This window comes from Styela clava, chromosome 2, assembly GCF_964204865.1.
Source record: "Styela clava chromosome 2, kaStyClav1.hap1.2, whole genome shotgun sequence".
Lineage (NCBI taxonomy): Eukaryota > Metazoa > Chordata > Ascidiacea > Stolidobranchia > Styelidae > Styela > Styela clava.
This window is the reverse complement of record NC_135251.1, coordinates 13612258-13626198: the sequence shown is the minus strand read 5'-3', so window position 1 is coordinate 13626198 and position 13941 is coordinate 13612258. Positions and strand designations below refer to the sequence as shown.

At 34.5% G+C, this 13941-nt stretch overlaps 1 protein-coding gene across 1 annotated transcript; it reads right to left on the bottom strand.

Moving 5' to 3' along the window:
* Window positions 1-1063: 1063 nt before the first annotated feature.
* Window positions 1064-13846, bottom strand: LOC120335678 (cap-specific mRNA (nucleoside-2'-O-)-methyltransferase 1-like). Its single transcript, XM_078119614.1, has 19 exons — window positions 13456-13846; window positions 12974-13059; window positions 12540-12686; window positions 12024-12161; window positions 11363-11434; window positions 10779-10934; window positions 10224-10410; window positions 9685-9803; window positions 8989-9218; window positions 8520-8699; window positions 6371-6427; window positions 5934-6061; window positions 5204-5337; window positions 4861-4983; window positions 4369-4460; window positions 3682-3798; window positions 3156-3271; window positions 1984-2092; window positions 1064-1574 (listed from the first exon to the last, which is right to left on the bottom strand). Exons 1-19 carry the CDS (start codon window positions 13535-13537, stop codon window positions 1445-1447), a joined length of 2403 nt encoding a protein of 800 aa, XP_077975740.1. The 5' UTR covers window positions 13538-13846; the 3' UTR covers window positions 1064-1444.
* Between the last annotated feature and the right edge of the window lie 95 nt (window positions 13847-13941).

Below are 13941 nucleotides of genomic sequence, written 5' to 3'. Positions count from 1 at the left end.
TAGATTTTCTCGATCAGGAAGTTAACCTCTGGACATCAAGCAATCAATGCAGGACACTTTACATCAAGCATAGTCCTAGTCAAGTTTATTTTTTCCATCCAGTAAAAAATAACATACCAAATTGACAAAAAATAAAATTAAACACAAATTTTTACTGGGGAAGGGGAGCTGTGGAGAACCAAGATTAGTTTATCGAGCAGAGACACCCAAGGTTCAATATCTAATTAACTTTCTAAGGTCGAAAATTAAGTCTTTACAACACTGTTATTATGATTGAATATGGCTTTGATAGCTGACCCACTAATAGCATCCACTAGACATGAAAGTTACATGAGACTACCATATATGATACATGGCGACATCTATAAGCAAACCCACCAGATAACTTATAACGATTCCCCGATTGGGCAAGCAATCTATGCAAAATTCTGATATGCGGAAACACGACTTCTTTTGTTTGTAATTGCTAGGGAGTGCAATTGCAGCGCCCCAAGAGTTGAGACTCATAATGATTGTTCTTCCTCTCCATTTCATATTAGCATGGAGTGTAATTTAAGGAGCTGATGTCGATCAGGAATGCAACGGTAGCTCTCTTTTCAACCTAAAGTAAATTAAAGTTTTTGTGGACTCAAAATTTGTGAATTGTTTCACAAAGATAGTTGGAAAACTGAGCACTTTTGAACTAAAGGAAAAAATACCTGGAGATTTCTGATCTATTAATTAAGCATGTCATTTTGTAGAGTGTAGACAAGGCTACACACAAACACTTTTGCGATCTTTTAATGAACAACTTTACTTCCATTCATTTTTATTTTAAAAGCTCCATAATCCACACAAATTGTTTTTGGAGAGCGAACGAAACATATTGTATGCCCGAAAATACCATTACAAAAGCATCACTAGACACTTCCTTATTATGATACTGATGAAAAAAGTAGTAAAGCGCTATGGTTCGATAAATATTCTGCCAGACTGATTCTCTAAAAAACCTAGCCTTTGAATTCACTTTGCGGAATAAAATCCTGATAGTCCTCCCCAAACAATCTTATAGAGAACTCAAGTGTTGATTTTGGAAACTTTAATTGCCTGCAAATTGTTCATTTGAAGATTTGTAAATAAAAAATATCTGTTCTGATTTACGTTTTTCAGAAGAGTAATTAGACCCAAATTAAAGCTTTTCAACTCAAAAGATTATATATAATAAATACATATTCAGAAAAATGCACAACAATAGGGCTTCATACACACCGGATGGCATTACTATTTTCATGTAATGTCGTATTGTAAAATGCATTGGATCGTTGTAAAATGTATAAAACTAGATAGCAAACAGAAAAAAAACGTTATAAGTAATACACTAGTCACTTGACGAAAATTTAGCTGTAACTCGGCTAAAGCACTAAAAGAGTCTCTCCAATATTTTCCGAAAATAGATGTTCCCAGTTCAAGTTTGTTGATGAAGAAATTGAACGATTTCATCTCTTGATAAAATATTCTCTCTGGAATGTTGTTGACTTTCATGAACTTTGACACCTTCTTCCCAACTCCAATACCAGCGACTTGAAGCACACATTCTAAAAAATTAAGGCAGTGTCAAGAGGTTGTATCCATTAACACATTTAACCAATGAAAATTTCTTCTAAGAATTGTACTTGACATAGCAAGTGTAGACTCTAGCAGAGATGAATTTAAAGTTTCAAAATAAGAATGAAGTGGGGTTGAAACGTAACTTAGAAAGCCTATAAGAGGGCTCGATCATAGCAAACAAAGGGTTTTTGTCCGGTTACCCACCCATGTCAGGTATGAGAATAGGTAATCAGGCATTTATTTCAGATGCATCTGATTTGATGATGGAGGAAGCCAAAACCGGCCGGCCATTAGGCAAACCAACGAAACAGAGTCCAGTAGTCCTCTTTCACAGTGTAATCAAGAGGTGCAATGTTAAATTTAAAAATGAACATTATTTTTGCTGTTTTAACTTACTCATATGTTGCACAGAAATCAGGCGGACATTCGAACGACGATGTTCGATCATTTGAGTTGAAGAAATATTTTCGATTTCGTGACTTACTGAATGCCATTGTCCATGGATCTGAATTTAAACAAATGTTACAAAAAGAATTAAACAAATTGGTTTACCAAAACACAGTTCAAAGATGGCATTGAAATTGGGAAATTAATAGTGAATTTGTTAAAAAAGGACGGCTGTGCACACTATATTGATAACTATTAGTGTGTACCGTATTTCTTCAGGGCTGTGGAATCGGAGAAAATTTTCAATCGACTCGGACTTTAATTAAAATAATTTAGACTTCAGCTTTAGAAAAATACTTTGGTGTATGAAAGATTCGTTTGATATATTGTTGAGAATGCTCAGTAATCTTATTTTATTTTTCCCTCCCTGCAGAAAATTTGGCGCTACCGTAGTATGTGGAACAAGATGGCGGACACCTAACCATAGGATGTGTACCAGGTTAGGGTTAGGCCATAATTTTATTCCAATTTTCCTTATTTTAGTTCTATTACAAGTTCGGGGACTAGCCAAGGGACTCCTGTAGTATTTGTACCTGAAATTACGGCCTAACCTGATACACATCATAAGTTCCGGTGTCCGCCATCTATTTGCGCATACTACGGGAGTACCAAAAATTTTGGCTACTTTCATCACCATTAAAATTCAGACTCCAATTTTGACTCAAACTTAGAGGGATTTGAAAATAAGACTCTGACTAATGTCATAACATGCCCAAACTCCGACTTCCCAGCCCTGGTATACTACAGCAGGGCTACTCAACTGGCAGACCGCGATCCAAATCCGGACTTTTCGAGTATTTGATTCAGACCGCACCTAATTCTTTATTTTGGATCATTAGCCCTACTTTTAAGTTTTATTTTATAAAATGACTTTCATTGTTTTGAATATATATGAAAAGAACTATAACGCGATAATAAACAATCTTGATTAGCTAATAATCATAAGCCGGTCGAGAAAGTGCGCGTTTAAGAATGCCGAAATATAATTCTGGAAACACCGGCCCCAAATAATTTTGAAGTTTCGCGTGTGGATTTTCGGTAAAAATAGTTACAGTTTTGACTGCTATTTTACTAATGATTTATATCTAGTTTGGTAAAATGAAAAGATATATATGACAAACCTTTGGTGATTTTTGTGAAGCAAAGTCCTGATGGTACGAACCAACTATCATTGTTTTCAATATCACAACATAACCTGGGTTCGATCCCGAATCCTTTCACTTTTTTCATGCTCAAGCTAGAATGTAAAAAATGAGAACATAAAAGATGATAATATATGGAACTATACTACCGGATTGGCCACCATTGGTGGATCGTCTTTGAAATGGCATCACAACAACGTTTTGAGTACATATGTGTGTTGTCAGCAACAGTTTTCTAATTGAAGTTGTGTAAAAAAAACAGTCGATTTAATGGCATCACAACAACGTTTTGAGTACATATGTGTGTTGTCAGCAACAGTTTTCTAATTGAAGTTGTGTAAAAAAAACAGTCGATTTAATTCTGATAACTTTGTGCTAGGGGGCCACCAATAGCCCTACAGTTTAAGGGGGCATACACCAAAAATTGGAAACCCTGAAGTTATAGCATAGATTTTAGTTAACTCTTGAATTCATGTTAAAAAGTTGATTATCTAGGGATACTTACCATTTGAAGACTTCTTCGATATGTTCGCTTCTATAAACTTGTTTTGCTCTTACAATATTCATATTTGGAATTGAAGGTTTTGAAATGGCAGTTACAAACAATCGAATGTCATTCATTCTGAAATCAGAATTGAAAATACTCATTAATCAGTTGTATTGAAGCATAACCAGTCGTAAAAAGAACTTACTGGTTTTCATCAGTCCAGCACTATGGAATCAGAGGAATTTAATGAGTGAGTTTACTCAAGACAACCACTCTAAGGTCCCCCGAGTACATGAACTCGATAACAAAACTTTGGAGCATTCTTCAATATACTAGGATGGGATTTATTCCAGGGGAGCGGAAAGTCGATAAAACAGCTCAAACATATGGCGAACCACGTCTCTTGTCAGGTTACCAGTCCATGAAGAGTATGGGATTAGTTAGTTAGTTTTTTGTTTAAGATACATGGAATTGGTAAGAGGCGAGGTGGCGAGCGAACTCCTAATGCTTAGTGCATTGCGTCACACAGCTTGTTAGGAATGCCTAGTAAAAGGCCATACCATAGCACATCATTAAATATAGAGTCTGGCACCAGTTAAAGGTAAAAAAAAAGCACTGGTGCATGAGCCACAGCTTTTATATATTGTGCACCGAAGCCATTCTGACTCCAGACCAGCTCCCAAGCTTATAACAAGACTAAAGTACCTTTCAGTATAGTGTTTTCTGCTGATATCTTCTCCACTTAGAGCAATAGCATCAACAACATGTACAGCCAAGCTTTTTCTCTGGCCCTTTCCCTGAAAAGATAATGAATGTTGGAACTAACGAACCTCATGACATATTCTGTTGTACAAATCATGACACATTCGAGAGAACTTTACTAATATATAATTGGGATAAGTTTTATAATATTCACATTTTATCATTGCCAATTGTGAACTGGTTTTTGTGCACATAGACTATCATATTGTGGTATCATGTGGCCATTTGTACCTTTCTCTGTCAAGTTAATATTAACATATTTTATCACTTTATGTTAAGTTCTTCGACATGAGGCAGATCAGAAGTACTTATTAGGAAATACATTGATATTTCGCATTTGATATGCGCATTGCACAGTTTAAAAGTAATTAACTAGAACAAGTACGACACTCCTCAAGATGTGAAATATTTGAATAAAACAAATGCAAATCTCACTTCTCCCTTCATCTCTTGGACCATGTCAACTTCTAATATTGAATTTCTAGGTATTTGACAATTGATGTCAGGACAAGCTACCCATCTACCTGCTGTATAATGCCATTCATATATTCTCGCTCCCTGGAATACAAAATATATTTTCAGTTTTTTAAGGAATGTTGCAGCATTTTTCAGTTATTTAGAATTAAGGATTCCTCACTTAGCTTGAAAAACACCTTTTCGAATCGAAACGTGAATATTATAAAAAAACAATACCGTCCATTTTGTGTTCATAAAACAATGACAAACGATAATCTGGTGAGGAGGAGCGACATGGTAGCGAAATAAAAAAAGAACTTACCCCTAAAGAGACAATGAGAGCCCTTCTTCCTGTACAAACACAGCATCTATAATCATAAACTCTGGATAAATTGCTAGCATTTTCATGATCCAACATCCTTGGCGTTTTTAAAATTTCTATTGGACTTTTCATACCTGAAATGAAGGATTTCAAAATTTTTCAGGAAGACTTGAAAAATTAAGGCTGTCCATGTCCACGCATGTTTCAACAAGGTTTTGAAATAGGTGCATGTCATGTAATATATCGTTTAAATATATAATCGAATCAAATTTTCACAAGACAAGTTGAAAATAGATTATTTTATGTGATTCAAAAGTCTTGCGACACAAAAACACAAATCTATTTCTGTAATATTAACAAAGTGTCTTGTATCACATAGAAATAGTTATTTTTATCCATTCATTATACATACGTATCCACCAGCGAAAAGGCATAGACGATGCATGGGTAGCTAGTCTCGCATAACCTTAGCTGACAGTGAAACAGGATTACTCAGATTATCTCTCGTAGTACACGAGTTCTGGCGCATTTCTATACAACTATATAATGACAATGTCTCATTACTACACGAGGATTGGGATTCAGCAAGGTTTAGCAAATTAGGAATAATAAACAGTCAGAGCATTTAATTGAATTGTAAACGTTTCTCATAACACCTGTATAGTTTGATTCAAGAATGCTATTTCTTCGATTCATTTCAAAAAGCGATGATATAGAAGACAAAACAGACCTTGAGTAAATTTTTCATAGCATTCTCTAATATTAATTCGAGGAGGTGCAGCACGAATTTCATCTGGAACTTGCCACAGTTGTAAACATTCTTTTCTTATTTGTGCTTGACTCATTTCTTTCAAACTTCTGCAAAAAAAAATAAGCTAAACTTTTTAATCCAATAACATGAATTGCAGCTTTTTATGTGAATGTGCACCACTTTTTATGGGCCAAGCACGGTTTGCACATTTACAATCATATATATTATTGATCAAGAAATTGCGAGTGAACATAGATAGATCATTAAGAACTAAATGTGAACCTATTGTGGTTATGACAAGTCTGTAAATACTAGTCAATGGCACTTGTCGGCATGCAGCTTATTGGAGGGGGAATTTTATAAATGACAAACCGTAAATAAACTAAATTATCGCAATTAAAGAAATTCATCCTCACCTGTCTTTCGCAAACGCATGTAGCTTCGCCAGTGCTCTGCTTTGTGCGTCAGCAATTCTAATAAAGGAATGATGAATGTAAATGAGTGTATGACTATAGCCCAGTGGTCGGCAACCTTTTTCAAGTGACGGACCGGTAAAGCTTCACCAAACTTTTGGCGGACCACCTCTTATACAAACGAACTAAGCCTATGCAATAAATTATACGCATTAGGAAATTTATGTTGACAATATACTAAAAACGATGGTGATGCTATTTAATGTGATGTCTGTATTTGTTTGATGGCCATTAACTGTTCCCATATTCGAGATGTGGTCGACATTGACACACGTAACGTTTTTCTTACTTCCAGCCTATTTCGATATCTCGTTTTTGTAGTTATCAATATTGAAAACAATGCAATTATCAATATTGTTAACAATGCCTGTATCGTTTGTTGGGGAGATCTTAGTGACTTAGTCGGACTGATGAGAACCATTCTCATACGGGCGTAGAGAAAACAATTGACCCAGCATTATTGCGACATACTGACATGGCAATTGTTTATGAAATCAGACATGTTGCTCAATAGTGTTATGCAGTGGTCGGCAAACATCATGTACTTGCGGGCCAAATATAAACATTTCTGGTAGCGCGAGGGCCGCAATATTTCCGCCTTCGAACAATCGAGTTTACCCTTCTATTGCTGTGTTGAAAGCCTGTCCCAATGAGATGTATATGTGGCGTTTTTATTATCATCCAACAATACATTGTTCTTATGTACTTATTATCAATGTGAAAGATGATGTTTTTATGGCAACTCGTCAGCCAAATGATGATCTGACAAGCGAGTATGAAATTTAATCTAAGTGTAATGCATTTTAGATAAAGCTGCTCAAAGCTATAATTATTATGTTCTCCCGAACTTGCACATTACAAGTTTTGCACTGTCGCACAGTTGAGCTGTGGCGCAGTCCCGGGTCCCGGGGTCCAAATTTTCGACGACTCGTTTCGTAACGAGTTTAACATTGAAGCCCTCAACAACTGCGATGCTGACTGGGCATATCGAGCAAACTGGTTTTGGAATGCGCAAGAAAGAAAAATATTTTTTTTTGTTCAGAGCACTTTGGAATGCTCGACCCATGTCGCTCCATTTTCCAGACATTTTCAAATTTTGAAAATCAAAATTAACTCGAACGACATACAACTGACGCTACTTGTTACATAAGAAGCGCCGTACAGCAGCACTTATCACCACATAAATCCAGGTAGAGACAATAATAAATTTGGGATTAATTTTTGTTTTGTTTATTAAATGTCGGGTTGTTCAAGGGCCGCAACAAATTAGCTCGCGGGCTGCATTTTTTCCGACCCCTGGTGTTGTGTTTGTCTGGTTTACTGTTGGGTGCTGTTTTTTAGTCGTGAGGTTTGTGGTTAGCTTGTAGAGGTTTTATTACGGCCTTGTCCGTTTTTGTGTCACCTCTCTGCGGACCGGCAGTAACCTTTCCGCGGACCGGCGATGGGCCACGGCCCGGTGGTTGCTGACCACTGCTATAGCCGGTTAATTGAGTATTAACACATTTCATATCAAGTGAGTCGTGGCATTGGGTTAAAAATGAGTAGAGAAATGATATGATTGATGAAGAAATGACGAGCTATGTACCCTTTATCAGTACTATACAATTTAATTTGACTATATAAGATAGCATTGTATCCCGGTGGCAGGGAAGCCAATAAGGCGGCTTAATCACGGCCCGGTTACCAGTCCATGTCCATGTCCAGTCCATGGGTTTATTTAGCCAGTTCTTTGTTTCAGATACCTGAACTTGATGATGGAGGAAGTCGTAACCTACTAGCAGTTCATGAACCACCCTACTGCGACGAGAAGTCCAGCAAGCGTATTTTTAACGCTTAGCACCAATTTAGTTATGTAAAACAAGTAGTATGTTGTTAAAAAGCTCAAACTGATTAGCCTCTAATTTGTTGGTTAAAGCATTAGACTTGACTGTGTCGGCTTCGCAGGGTACACAACCCAGAATGTAATTGGGTAGGCGGCACTGAAAAATAGTAGTTCCTTACATATCGTAAGATATCAGTGGGTGATTGTACAGGATCTTGTTTGGACATGAATAAGCATCATATTAATAATAAAAATATCTACCAATATTACCTTTCATTAGATTGTTTAACATATTCACAGAATCCAGTGTCTTCCATTAACAAGTCCAGAGGAACGACTGAATTAACATCGTAATCTGTTCCTTTCATTTCATTTAATGTTTGATTGATGGACAAAAGAAAATCTCCGATAAGTCTTTGTTCATCTTTGTAGCCTCTACATACAACATATCTGAAACAATAAAAAAAAATTTCAGTCATCAAACTCAGTGGTGAATTTTAGTGGAAAAGCATGATCAAACATTAGTCCCAAAAAAGTTGTTTGTGATGTTTCTGAAACATATAAACTAGTTTATAAGTGCCAACTCTCGAAAACAATCTCAAAATAAGTATAAAAATATTTAGAATTGTTAAATATAGGAAGGATATATAGTAAGATTTTTCTGGGATTAATTTTCAGGGAAACATCCGTTATGCCCAATAATTAACAACAATGCCCAACCAATATCTACTCTATCTACCTTTCAGAATTTGCGGGTCTACTTGTTATTGGTTTGAATATCGTTACATCTTCAAAAGCTCTTCTAAGAAGGTAAACAAGACCAACAGAAAACTGTGTGAATAGGTCAAACGTTTTGCAAATAAAACTGCCTCCCATACCAACGATACTCAATGCACATGCAAATTGACAAAGCAACAATTGCTTTGTTAAAATTTCTTGAATGTTTTCTTGGCCTTCAACTGAGAATCCCTGGAAATGAAGAAAACTCATACCAACTTCAAACTGTTTTCACTAGAGTAGTATAGGGTGTCCATAAAGTCTTAAAAAAATTTAAAATTGCAAAGGGAATTCATCGATGCCATATATTGTTGTTGTTGTTTAAATCCTGAATTTCACAAAGTCAAGATTTCAGTCTTTTGATGGGAATAGAAGTAAAAACTTCTTACAGTAAATCAAAAAGTATTGAGTTTACTAATCCCTTAATAAAGAACAATTGCATAAGCCGAAGTGCTCGTTATCGAGATTTGATTTTCCCATAGTTCGGAATTGGAATCAAAATTTTTCAGAAGCAAATGAGCAAATGATTTGATTAAGGCCAATGGCCATCCCTGCTTAGACAATGTTACTGTTAACCAGTTATTACAGGCTTTTTATACAGTTGTACAATTTTCATTTCAAATCATACAATCCACATATTTTGTGGTCGCAAACTCACCCCATCAGCCATAACAAAGTGAACACCTTTATTGTCAGTATTTTCCAAAACGAAACTTTTAAATTCTTCCAAATTATCTGTATTCATTATATCACCATCACCATTGACTCCATTCACACCTTGACAAACAAAAACCGATTGACAAAAACGTTTATAAACAAAGTTTCATTGGCATTGGTGGTAACAATAAATGAATCTGAATCTAATCTGAGTATGTAACCATTGGATATTGAAGATTCCGATTTTCTAAAATCCAGTCCATGTCGGGAATGGAAATACTTAACCAGTTATTTGTTTCAGATACATAGACTTGATAGAGAAAGGCATAACCGATCAATGATAATAGGAACCAACATACAATGGTGAGAGCTCTAGCACTCCTCTTGCTCATAATTCTCCCCCATACGATTAGATCATGCGTACTCATTCAGTGCAATAAGAGGTGCAACGACAAGCATATTCCTAACACTTAACAAGATTCGACAACTGCCAAGCTGATAATATACAAACTTCTATTACAACAAAAAGCAATATATTACCGTAATGAGGTTCGAATAACTCTGGATCAGCAGCAAAAAAATTTTCCAATTTGAAATCATTTTGTCCTTTCAGAGTAAAACCGAATCCCTTAGCTCTCCATTTACGTCTCCATAAAATATACTCTGAGAAACCTCCAGGTCCGGCACAGATATCAGCAAAATATAAGATTTCATTTGGGGCCAAATTCTGCAATTGAAAAAAATAAAAAATTGAAAGATGTGATATTTAACAATTTGAAGCTATTTTGCTAGATGCAGGATTAATGAGAAGGTAAGAGATATAAAAAGTTGTTCAAATATAAAATGTTTTTGTGATATACAATTAAAACTTAAAACCCTGAATTAGATAAGAATATTTTTATTCTATAAATTTACTATAGTATTCTAGAGGAACTTTTATAGTGTCTTTCTTATATGATTTAACAACTTTTGGTATCTAATCATAATGCAAAGCAATATTCATCAAACTATCGTATTCCAATAACAAGTTTTAAAATCTAACATAGTCATTTCCGTCTTTTTCTCGAGTTCTCGATATATATTAGCTTATAATACCTTTGGTGATGTGAACATGTAATCAAACACTTGATCTATGTTAGCCATCTTCATTGCTGCTCGATTTAGGAAAATTGCACCACGGATTTGTTCATACGGATTACTCCTTGTTCTAGCATGCCGCAATTCTGTTCCTTCCAAATCATCAAAAACTGTCTATAATAAAAAGCGAGAACACACGAATATAGTTTTTGAATAGGAATGCATATATTAGATCAGGAAAAATAACAGGTTCCATTAAAAAAAACAGGATTTGGGTTTAGATTATGATAAAATATACCTAAGATAATTACTGTTAAAATGTTGAATCAAAACATCCCCATTGGCGAGTGTGAGAGGAAATTCGATATTTTTATAAACATTATTGAAAACGATATTCTAAGGTCGTGATATTAAAATATATTTAACTATTCGTTGAATTTTGACAAAAAAACTATTCTTCTTTCAGCTTTTTTTTTAATTACCGGTAATTATCAATTTAATTGACTGATTTTTAAATGCCATGATTGAGAATGTCATGACAATGGGAAAGATGTTTAATATTCGTATATTCGAGCATTAATCAAAATTTGACATTAACTTACTTTACAAGTCAACATTTTTTTCAAAATTTCTTCATCACAGAAAAGAGTTTCATCTTCTATAGTCAGTTTTTTCTGAAATAATAAATTTAATATAACCAATTACGGTAACCATTAAAATAGAAGTTTAAAATTCGCGTAAATATATTCCCATATCACATATCAGTACTGAATGATTAATATATTGGAGAGAATTGAAAAAAAAAGAATGAAAAATTATATTGACAAAATAATTTTTGATGTATCAATATTAATGGCCACTAATATTTATAGAGCTACCCTTGTGTTTCAGCATTTGGTCAACCCAATTTATTACACCCTGCATGAGAAGGTGGCCATAAGCTTTGAACTGGTGATCTTTAACCTGTCATGCCAACAATGTTCAGATCAACACTCCAACCACTAGCAAAAATGGGTACAATTTTTGCAAATTGTTTTTATTCAATATGCTTCTAAAATATGAGAAATATGCAAATTCCCCAAAACTCCTGATTTTAATTGAAAACATCAAGACCCCCTACGCCAATCTGATCGATCCAACAAATTTAAAAATTTATAACAGAGAGATAATTGGCAAATATATATGCACAGAATGAGGTTCATTGCATCCTGCTGCAAAAATGAGGAAGTAAAGAGAAGTATTACGCAATTCTTATTTCCTGACCTTTCCTTCACTGGTCCATTCACATAATTCATCATAATCTGGTAATGGTTCTGTGCATTTTGGCATCCAATCAACAGTTTCTGTGATAGTTGGTGGTTGACCATCATCCCATTCTACAACAACTTCTTTTTCCATGGACTGTAAAAATTATATCACGATAGTTCTATTGAATTCAACAGGCTCAATTTTTAAAATGACATTTTGTTTGAACAATGGATCATTGTAGGCGTTGTTAAATAATCGCTTTTCTCCGAAACCAATTATTCAATCGATTTCAAAACTATAGATAGCTACTACAAATTTTTCTCACGTTTCTTGGGGCCCGATATTTTATCCAGAATTTCTGCTAGAATCTCAAATCTATGAACATAACTTCCTTAAGAAATTCATTGAAATTCTTTTAAAATTTGGCGGTCAAGATTTTGCTGACATAGAATGGAGTAGGCTTAATTATGGAGCATGGAGTAATCACAGTACGAATATTTTCAAGATAAAACTCGAGAGTATGATAATTACCATTATTCTCAATCCCAATCCTCTTCGACCTCTTTGTTTTGATGCTTCCACAGGTTCAATAATTCCCTGTTGTTTTGATCCCAACCCTGATCCTGCTCTGTATCCCATCTTTGTCATCATACGACTTGCAAAGTTGCTGTATTGACCCTGATAAAAAATTTAACGCAATGTTGTCAATTGAGTCAGAATTTGGTATGTTTCTAATGAAATTTGAGTCAGATCTGAAATCGAAATTTCAAACTCCACAGGGTCCGGGTAAAAAAGAACCCTGAAGACATTTTTGTTCATATTGTGAGACTTGATTAGCTAAAAATGATAATTTTTCCAAATTAAACTATTCTAAATTATAGCCTACCTAGAATTCAAAATATTGAGTACAATCAATTTTGAATCGATTATAACATTCGATTCATTTTGGACATTTCTTATTTTACCTTTTCAGAGAAATACGCCTTCTTTCCTTCTCCATCACTGCTTCGTCTAGAATCTTGACTCGAGGAAGAACTAGAACCATCATCTTCTACATTAAAACAGATACGATTGATGCAAGAAAACTATAAATTTCTGAGTATATTGAAGAATTCAAGTGTATCGAACTTTATCAAGTGATAACTTTCGTTCTTTTTCCTATTTAACTTTGGACATAGATCAATCTCTGAGTATCTCACACAATCTCGCATAGATTCATCCCTGAATGAGTTTGCTTAAAGAAAATTTTTTTTTAGGAAGAATAGTATTTAGAAAAAATATGACAGATGACATTCAATTTATCAAAGATCCTGGAAAAATTTCAATATTGTCATACTAAAACAATATAAAATCTTAAATATTACATTATACAAACTTAACAAAAAATGTATAGTCTATATTTCAATATTGATAAATGGTTATCATTATTCTTGTATATCAATATTACCTTTAAATTTCTTCTTTACATTTGAAACATCCCCATGTTTAGACGATGATTCTCGATCACTCGGCCAAGATCGTTTTGACATTTTCAACTATTTAAATATATTGCCAAATTATTTATAACATTTGAAGTACATTAATTCTGGTATAAGTGTTAATTCAATGATGAATTTCAACCTAACTATCACTTATCAGCTGGGGCTGTGGGGTGAGTCAGTTTAATCCTACTCTTCCTTTATGTTGTTATGCCTTTGATCTAGCGACTCTGTAAAATACAAAAATACTGTAGCTGGAATAATGGTGTCATGCTGTGCACAAACCAGCAAATAAATTTCTATAATGTTTCTCCCGAATAAAGTCATACTTTATTAAATGGTAAACTCTTTCGTTGTAGTTTACACCTAATAGAAATTTTAGCAATACCTAATGCAGTAATGGCGGTATTCAATTCTACATTATCAATATAAATATATTTCAGTATTATTAATGC